Source organism: Mycena indigotica (assembly GCF_014461135.1).
Source record: "Mycena indigotica strain 171206Taipei chromosome Unknown Mind.scaff0016, whole genome shotgun sequence".
In the NCBI taxonomy this organism is placed as follows: domain Eukaryota; kingdom Fungi; phylum Basidiomycota; class Agaricomycetes; order Agaricales; family Mycenaceae; genus Mycena; species Mycena indigotica.
Window position 1 is genome coordinate 682496 of NW_023503015.1, and position 9637 is coordinate 692132.

The following is a 9637-nucleotide window of genomic DNA, read 5'->3' on the forward strand; positions in this document are numbered from 1 at the left end:
TATTGTTGTTGGTTATGCTCTAATGCTCTATACCAGGTTGCACCACGACCCTACCTTGTACAGCAATTTTCCATCGCATATGACTTATATCTCGACCTGCGCCGTCGCTCCGAGCTCAAGGTTTTAGCCCTACTTGGTCGAAACAACAGTACCTGGCGCCTCAAAAATGTGTGCCCACCGTGTACATATCGCCTCGTCGACGAGCCAAAGCTAAAGTTTGGCATGTTCTTTGCTATGGACGGAAACGATTCTCTGAAGAGGGTTAAGAGGAAGGAGCTGGGGTCGGATGGCGAGAGCTTTGAACAAGGAGCTCGTTGATCACCGTGACGCCAGCAATGGCTACTTCATTCCCCGAGAACATGTCAATGAATTCGGAAAGAAGTCGTCAGGAGCGACAATGGTAACGGATGGTACAGTAAGTCAGGTCGTCTAACACAGTTATCCTTACTCAACGTTACCTCAGGCAAACGACAATCCATGTGCGGAGCGGTGGAAAAACATCAAAAACGACGTAACCTCCAAGAGTGGGGGATGTTTGATGAAACCGGGCTCTTCCTCGCCCTTTGCCGCCACGGCTATGTCATGGTTGCTGCCGATATGGTCGAAAGTGGAGAATTGTACGTCCTATATGTTTTCTGATTCATCGTGTCTGATGGAGTCTAGATCCAAATACGCACTCGCTGCTGTCGTTCACACTATCCTCAAGATAATTGAAGAGGAAGACAGCGGTGGGGGCTACGATGTTGCGTGTAACCTGGCGAAAACAATCGAAAACAGCGGCGAATTAGGAGAGTTAGCGGCAGAGAAAGGTTTTTCGCTGTGTTGTGGGCTCATTTCACGGTCATGCCCACAACCGGCGGTGCCAACTCGCATTCCTCGCAAGCTATATCGAAGGTCTAGGTCTCGAAGACCTGGAAACGCTGGAGCGCTTCTTCTCGCGTTCCAACGCCCTTGCTTGCGCTCTTGCCGAAATGCGAGTGCCTTCCACCGACAACAAGAGATAACGACTTACTTCAAGCACGTCGACACTTTCGAAACTTCCGCGAATCTCAGCAAATTCATTTGCAACAACTATACTCAAGCGTTGGGAATCCTTGAGGACGAGCCCGTGCTGCGACAGTTGATGGAGGAGGAGGGTATCCCAGATGGCGAGGACTTCGTTCAGGCATTGCGAGAAGAGGCGGAGTTTTTGACGTCATTGAAGAACAGCTCCAAGCCAACAGAGACGGACACGATCAGCTATGTGCGGGCCCTCAAAAAACTGGATTCATCTACGTATGTCTCGGCTTTCTTCCAATGACCATACTGACACGTCAAACAGGGCTTATTTGCGGGAATGTCGAAGTGCGGCTCGGCGAGCTCAAGCTGATGATGCGGCATTCGTCCCAGGTCGAACAGCAGCATCAATCCAAGAACGTCATGCGGCGGAAAAGGTCGAACGCGATTCGAAGGCTGTACAGATGCTCGAACTGACTCTGAGTGTCGAACAACGATGGAAACCCGAAGAGGCGCAGTATCAACAAGCAGAGCATGATGCCATGGTTCTCGAGTATCGCCAAGTGCTCGATAAATTGGAGCTGCTGCTTGTGCAGCGACTCCTCGAGCTCACGAAGATGAACCAATCCGGCATAGGTATGTTTCTGTTCTTCAAGTCGTTGCTTCAGCTGACATGTATCAGGGTACAAGATGCGCGTTCACATAGCTCACGCAATCCAGGTCCGCTCAAAGACTATTCGCAAGGCCCTCGAGAATTACAACGCACTTGCCGTTTCGTACAGCCCCCCCAAGCCAGAAATTCTATGGGAGGATGTTGTTACACGCACTTTTTTGGCCGAGTTCGACCTTCTTCGGGACAGCACGAGTAATGTCCAGCAAGAGCGGTGGGCGCGGCCTGTCTATCGTGAGCTAATGCACCGATACTTCAAGACCCTTCGTGCTCGGGAGGAGATACAACGCCTCAACGTTGAGATACGCCGTCAAATGACATGGATGAAGGACGATGCAGCATTCTTGAAGGAGGTGGAAGACTCACTACGGGATGTCTCTGGGAAGTCGCCTGCACAGATAGAGGAGGATTTCCTGATGGCAGCTCAATTGGCGGAGTACGGCGTCGCAACGACATCGATTCGACACCTCTCATTTGCAACGTTTCCATGCCCTCGCTAAGAAGTCAGGCTTTACCGGCAGCCTTGAAACGGGTACTGCCGTCCGTCCATCAAAGGCATCGACAGAGCGGATGGAGGCTGATTGGAACGACGACATTATAGCACAAGTCAGACGTCAAGATGTGCAAATGATGGAGCATGAGGAGGAGTCAGATACGGATGAGGAAGGGGAAGGAGATGATGCTTACGATGCCTACATTTCAGAATTGGTATATGATCTGGGATTGATGGGAGTTGATGACGAGGAACGTGGGAGTGGCGAATAGGTCGGTAAAGCATGGACTTTCTATTTTGGGTAGTCGACCTGCCTTATAAAGTAACATGATTTTTCTTTCTTGTTGTTGATGATCTTGATGGGTATTATCTGGAAAAGATATTGCAGCATAAGTAGCATACACCCTATAGTAATAGTAAAGCTTCTAAGCTTGACAATTAAGAAATTATAGCAGTTTTACTGCAGCATACATGCCAGACATGTCTGACAGTCTTAAGTGCTGAAATTCTAGACTTTATAGCAGTTTTATTCTGGGATGTATTGCAGCATAGGTATTTGCATATCATCTATTCTAACTAGAATGGAGACCACGCCGGGCACTCACTTCTAATTAGAGTAGATAGGTGGAAGTAACAGGTGTCTGGATTTCGCTCTGCATCCAACACAGCCTAGGAGAAGACTGGGATCTTAGCGGCAACACCTATCTTGAACTTCGATCTGGCGGCCTCTACGAGGATTGGGACTTCAAACGGCTGCGGCGTGCAATCAGTGAAATGAAGAATATGTCAATTGGCTCTTACGACGCTGTCTTGTCCCAAGTGCGGTGGACGCAATCCACTGAGGTGGTATTCTTCGACCGGAGTTTGGTCTACCGTGGGCTTATCACGGCCGATCGCTCTTCAACTCCGCTGGTTTACAATGGTCTCCTTGTCTTACGTGAGTCGGACCTGCCCGATATCGAAGGACACAACAATTTGGCCAAGAAGCGAGCAAGGTTTGACCTACCACCGGCCCACGCCGACATGGATTCTGGCACAGGTGCAAAGATGAAGCCTGGTGACGCAACCCGCAGACGCGCGGATAGTTCGGAAGCGGTCGATAACGAGGTATGGCTTTCCTGTACCCATGGCCAACTGCTCACGGCGACTATAGCCTCCACAGAAGTGTCGCCGTCAGGCCCGGGCCACGGGTCCGGATGCAGCACCGACTGCTCCTCCGGCGCCATCGGCGAACACAACTGCAGCAGCAAAGAGCGGGCCGCCGGGCGCAAGAAGCGAGATCCCATGGATTGGGACATGCTAGTCGGGGGGAAGAGAATGACAGCATATGAATATGCGGCTGCGTTTCCTACACAATTTGAGGAAAACGGCCCATTCCACCAGTATGCACAATACCTGAAGTAGATTCTCTGCGATAAATGATTATATTGGTCAAATATTGGTAGTATACAAAACTATAAACCACCCCGGGCCAAAGTTGCAGCGCAGGCGGCAGCGTGACAGGAGGCTGCGGCCATGCTGCGGCCATGTCGCGGCTGTGTCGCGGCCCTGCAGCGGCCCTGTCGCGGCCCTGTCGCGGCCCTGTCGCGGCTGTCGCGGCCATTTCGTCTAGCCCGCGCCAGCGGACATAAGTTGAGATCGCCAATATGGAAGATTGTTGAGATCTTGAACGCCGCGGCTGAAAAGGAACTGCAAGGATCCACTGATCGCCTGTGTGATCCCACTCGGGAACAGAGTGAACATGTCCTTGTCCCTCCACCCGCTTTGGAAATACGGGAATGAGGAAATCGCGGAGTATATCAGGCGGCGGCGCTCCACCAAAGCTGCACATTAGAAGAGCCTTCTGGGAGTATGCACTTAGCACTATACAAGGTCGAATTGGCTTTCCAGAGGAAACTTGAAGGTGGGCACCAGTGAGAATCGATGATTTGATAGTTCCCTCGAAAAGACCAAAGAGTGGGACCCGGATAGAGGTGTATTCCACTCCTCTGACAGCGCCGTTGCGGACCATTTCTGACCCTTTACCGTACAGATGATGGACATGAGTGGGTCCAGGGTTTTTGCAGCGTTCACAAGAATGTGAGGGAGGAGATGCCATGGCAGATTTTGCACTAGCAGACGAGGAGTGCCGCTTTTTATAAAGCCAGAAAACAAAAGATAGGTTTTCTTGTTTGTCCATCCACAGCACTACGATAAGTACTCACCTTCAAGTTGTCCTCAGGTTGATCGTTGCATAGTGTGCACCGTGACTTGATACCCGTAGAACTTGACTATAAGAGTTCACTACTCACTAGAATATTATTTGCTGAGTCCTTATAAGCCTTGACAGTATTAGAATAAGTAGCTGCAACAACCGAGCTGGGACGGGTGACACAACGTGTCACTGTGTCACAGATATTACGACAAACTAGGATGACCAGGACCCTTGATTATGCCCTATGAGGTCGGATTCTGAAATCGGCTTTGGCAAAAATCTGTCCGGATTTTTTGGACGCTAGATGAAAGAAAATTTGTCCGGATTCAGAACAAACCTGTACCAACTGGGCGAAATTTGTCCGGATTTGGTTCCAACCTCTGAAAAAGTACCGAAAGGAGAAGAAAAGGAGTAATATAACTTGAGAATAACAGCAAAGCCTTTATTTTTCGACCATATCCAATCCATTCCTGTGGATTCCATTCCCTATTTGGAGCACTGAAGTCTTCGTCATCGAAAGGCTCTTCCGAGTCGGTCCTTTGTTGGGTTGACAATGGACATGCTGGCTGGTAGCCGCTGGTTTGGTGTTGGTTTCGGAATAGTGAGCTCAAGACAAAATAATCGTACTATTCAGCAACATTGCCTGATCTACCCTAGTACATAATTATTTTACAACAACACTGCGCGTCATAGCTGCGAGTGCGAGCTTGGTGCGAGCCGCAGCCGAAATTTTTGTCCGGATTCATGATCCGACCTGTTTTGTGTCAAGACGTCTTGTCCGGATTTTGGTTTCGACCTTTTTCGCTTGGGCCAGTTTTTTGTCCGGATTCGGGTCAAACCTTGGTCAGAAATATCAAAAATTTGTCCGGATTCCGGGATCTGACCTCGTAGGGCATAATCAAGGGTCCTGGACGACCACACACGACTGTCACCGCCAATTGTTCTTGTTCTGATTCGCCCGTTGCTCTGTGGGTGTAGGCGTCCATGATCCAGATGGTTTGAGTGACATTTTGCCTACCGTCCTTCATTCCCTCTCTCATGAGCAAGTCGGGCACTTTAATTCCTGATCCAGGCTCTTTTGCTGTGCTTACCGTCGACCCTGTGGCCTCTGTAGACTATCTGGAGGATCCTGAAGCCACCGCCGCCAGCGCCCAACTTGTCTGCAAGGATTATGTGATATGTGCTGTCGCAGTATGCTGTTCAAGTTTTCCGAGTCTTTGGAACCCTTCCAACTTTCCATAGATTCAGACACTCTTCAATCCTCTGGCAGCTTTCCGCGAAGAACATGTGTTATTTGTTCAGCAAGGCTTACCGCAAGACTTTCCTACCCAACTCGTCGATGCCAGCATGTCGATTCCAATTGCCCCCCAGAACTGCACTGTTGACGACCATCCGTCCAAGCGGGAACCACTCCAGATGGCGACCAATCCGTTCCCATTCTCGGACTGCTACTTGTCTGCCTTTGCAGCCGCTCATGTACGGACCGCAAACGTCGCGGTCACGGAGCCCATTATCTGCGAGCTTGTTAAGGCGGAGCGAATGCGTGCCATGTACATAACGGAGGAGGATTATGAGCTGCACCTTGATCGTCTGCAGGCGCAAGGGAAGAAAGAAGAAGAAGCGGTTGATGAAGGGGAGAAGCATGAAACGGCCTCAGAACACGATACCGCCAGTGGGATGCATGGTGGTAATCAAGCACTATCCGAGGATGAACCAATGGACGAAGCGGAAGCGCTCGCCATATTCCGTGGCTTGCTGTCGGACGAACCCCCAGAGCACCTCCCCGCTGTCAGGTTCACCTACGACCTCTCTCGTGTTAAAGAAATCAACGATCCCCGTGGATTCTGGGAGGAACTGGATAAGATCGCCGAGTAAGTTCGCACCTTCAGGTTGCCACATATATCCCCCTAATTCCGAGAACAGAGTGGTCAAAGCCTCCCAGGCAAGAAGGGAAGCGGACAAGGTTGCTATTACTGAGAAGGATGCAGCGCGTTACGATAGTCGAATGGGTATGTCAACTTTCCTTCTCTCCTCATCTTGTGGAACTCATTCGTTCAAGCCGAGCTACTGGAAAGCCACCAAGCTTCGAAGATGGATGGTCTCCGCATACCACGAATCTTATCTCGCGGTGTTACTCGTGTTAGATCGCTGTTGCGTCGTATACTTTGCATGTCTCCCGCCTCCCACACTGCATGATCGTTATGAGCTTGATATACACACTATGATTGCTTTGCTGTTGTTTTCGAAATGTTTGCGCAAGTTGTGCATAACTATGGTTTTCGCTATACCAAATGCACGTGGTGTCACTGTCACCCACTTATGTAAAGTTACAGTCGTGAGCATTTTGTTGTTCTCTCAATGCTCCATTTGTTCTCCCGTTGCTCTGTGGGTGTCGATGGTCTAGGCAACTTGACACCCGCTCTTTGTTTCTTCCTCCACTCATGACTGAGTCGGGCACGTTCGCTCCTGAAATGGGCACTTTCGCTGTGCTTACCATCGACCCTGTCGCTTCGGTGGATTATCTCGCGGACCCAGAGGCTACCGCCGCTGCGTCCAAGCTCGTCGGCAAAGACTATGTGATATGCGCTCCTGCGGTAAGTTTCTCCTTCTGCTTTGTTTACATGTCAAATCCGCTCCAGCTTAAATCACTATTCAATCCTCGAGCCGCTTTTCGCGAAGAAACGGCCTACTTTGTTCAACAGGGCCCACCGCAAGACTTTCCTACTCAATTCATTGACGCCAGCATGTCGATTCCAATTGCTCCCCAGACCTGCAGCGTTGAAGATCATCCTTCCAAGCGTGAACCACTCAATATGGCGAATAATCCGTTTCCGTGGTCCGATTGCTACTTGTCTGCGTTTGCGACTGCTCCGGTGCGCACCGCAAATGTGCGAATCATGGACGTCATCGTGTGCGGGCTTGATAAACAAGAACAATTGCGTGTCCTCCGTATGACAAACGACGATGCAGAGCTTCGCCTTGACCGTCTCGAAGAACATGGAGAGAACGCAGGAGTGGCGACCGACAGTGACGCGGCTGAAAAAGCCTCAGAGCATGAGACCGAGAAGGATGGGGAGAGTGAAAGAGAAAATGAGGTCGAGGCAAATGAAATCATGGACGAAACGGAGGCTGTCGCAATACTTCGCGATTTACTGTCGAACGAGGCCCCAGAGCATCTTCCCGCCGTCAAGTTTACCTATGATCTCTCTCGCGTCAAAGAAATCAACGATCCTCGTAGATATTGGGAAGAAGTCCAAAAAATTTCGGAGCAAGTTCCTTTCATTGTCACGCGTATCTTCCTAATACCGAGAACAGAATCGGCAAAGCCTCAAAGGCGCGAAGAGAAGCGGACAAGGTTGCTATAGCTGAGAAGGATGCAGCGCGTTACGATAGTCGAATGGGTATGTCAACTTGGTTTGCTCCTGATCTTGTTGGACTCACTCGTTCAAGCCGAGCTATTAGAAGACCACCAAGCAGCCGGTCTCCGTATACCACGAGCCATAAGTCGCGGTGTTGCCTGTGCCAAGTCGCTATTGCTTCGGATACTTTGTATGTCTCCCGACTCGCATGCTACATAACCCTCGCGTCTTGGCATATATACCCACCAACATTGTTGTGCCGCTTTCTATGTTCTCTACAAGCTGTAATTTTTATATTATCTGTAGCCTACGCAAATTTTTGGTTGCTGTCACGTGTCACGTACTAGGCTTGTCGAGCACTTGTTGTTCTTTCGATGTTATTGTTCTCGTTGCTCTGTGGGCGTCCATGGTCTAGACGTCTTAGTGCCGTCTCACCATCCTTTCCAACTCCTTATTCCTTGCCTCCCTTATGGCTGACTCTGAGTCGGGCAATTTTATCCCGGTCGGAGGCACTTTCGCTGTGCTCACCATCGACCCTGTCGGATCGGTAGACTACTTGGAGGACCCAGAGGCCACTGCAGCTAGCATGAAACTTGTCAGCAAGGACTATGTGATTTGTGCTCCCGCGGTAAGTTCTTCGTTGTCCGTTTACCTTTTAAACCCCTTGCAGTTTAAACCTATGTTCAATCCTTCCGCTGCGTTTCGCAAAGAATTTGTGTTCTTTGTTCAGCAAGGCACACCACACGACTTCCCCGCCCAACTCATCGATGCCAGCATGTCGATTCCAATTGCACCCCAGACCTGCTCCGTTGACAACCATCCTTCCAAGCGCGAACCGGTGAAGATGGTCAGCAACCCATTCCCCTTCTCGGATTGTTATTTGTCGGCATTCGTAACTGCTGATGTGCGCACGGCCAATGTGGTGGTCTTCGATTCCATCATATGCGAACTCAACGACGAAGATAAATTGCGTGTCAAACGGCTGACGAACGAGGATTTTGAGCTTCGCCTTGATCGCCTCGAAGAACAGCAAAGAGAGACAGAAGGAGCGGTTACTGACGAAGGAGAGAAGCGTGAAATTTCGTCAGAGCATTATACCGAGCAAGATGCTGAAAGCGAAACGGAGAATAAGGTCCAGAATGATGGGCCTGCCGACCCCGTCGAAGCCGAGACTACCTCCATTCTCCACGGCTTATTATTGAGCCAACCTTCAGACGAGCTCCCCGCCGTTAAGTTCAGCTACGATCTTTCTCGCGTTGCAGAGATCAACCATCCACGCGATTTCTGGCACGAAGTGGAGAAGATAGCAGAGTAAGTTGTTACTTACTCCCCACATAATTTCCTCATCCAAATGCCTACCAGAATAGTCCAAGCATCCAAAGCGCGAAGAGAAGTGCAGAAGACTACCGCAGCTGAAAAAGATGCTGCGCGTTACGATGATTTGACTGGTAGGCTTTTCGATTTGCCTCGACCACAAACCTTACCTTCTCACAGCCGATTTACTACATGCCCATAAAGTGCAGCGGACTCTGTCAAATGGAATAAAACGACTTGTGCAGCGTCGTATTAGCGGTGTAAAGCGGCTAATTCCAGGCGTATACGGGGTTTTTTTTAAAAAGATCCCTTGTAATTAGAGTATTAACATTTTTAAAAAACATCAGTGATTTACAAGTTTCACCCTCATTTTAATAGAATCCACGCTGTCAAACTCCGTATCTTTCTTGGCACCTTGGCATCAACATTTTTTTTCATCTTTTTTGGCCTTTCCCCTACACAGTATTTTCCCCATACTTAAGGAATTTTCCACACATCAGGTCCTGGGCCTTATAGCTACCACACTGCCCACCCTGACATGGCTTTTCCACTTTTTAAACCTTTTTTTGATCTCTTATTTTCCTATATAAAACCCGCCTTTTGGCAGGGGC

The 9637-nt window shown here is 49.7% G+C and overlaps 2 protein-coding genes across 2 annotated transcripts; both read left to right on the top strand.

The window, feature by feature from the left end:
• Nucleotides 1-5391: 5391 nt before the first annotated feature.
• On the top strand, nucleotides 5392-6549 carry MIND_01357800 (uncharacterized protein; the record flags this gene model as incomplete). The annotated part of the gene is made up of 4 exons (XM_037370008.1): nucleotides 5392-5544; nucleotides 5596-6224; nucleotides 6277-6362; nucleotides 6413-6549. 4 exons carry the CDS (start codon nucleotides 5392-5394, stop codon nucleotides 6547-6549), a joined length of 1005 nt encoding a protein of 334 aa, XP_037213564.1.
• Nucleotides 6550-8181: 1632 nt separating this feature from the next.
• On the top strand, nucleotides 8182-9346 carry MIND_01357900 (uncharacterized protein; the record flags this gene model as incomplete). The annotated part of the gene is made up of 4 exons (XM_037370009.1): nucleotides 8182-8340; nucleotides 8383-9023; nucleotides 9075-9160; nucleotides 9207-9346. The coding sequence occupies 4 exons, from the start codon at nucleotides 8182-8184 to the stop codon at nucleotides 9344-9346; spliced, it is 1026 nt and encodes a 341-aa protein (XP_037213565.1).
• Nucleotides 9347-9637: the final 291 nt, after the last annotated feature.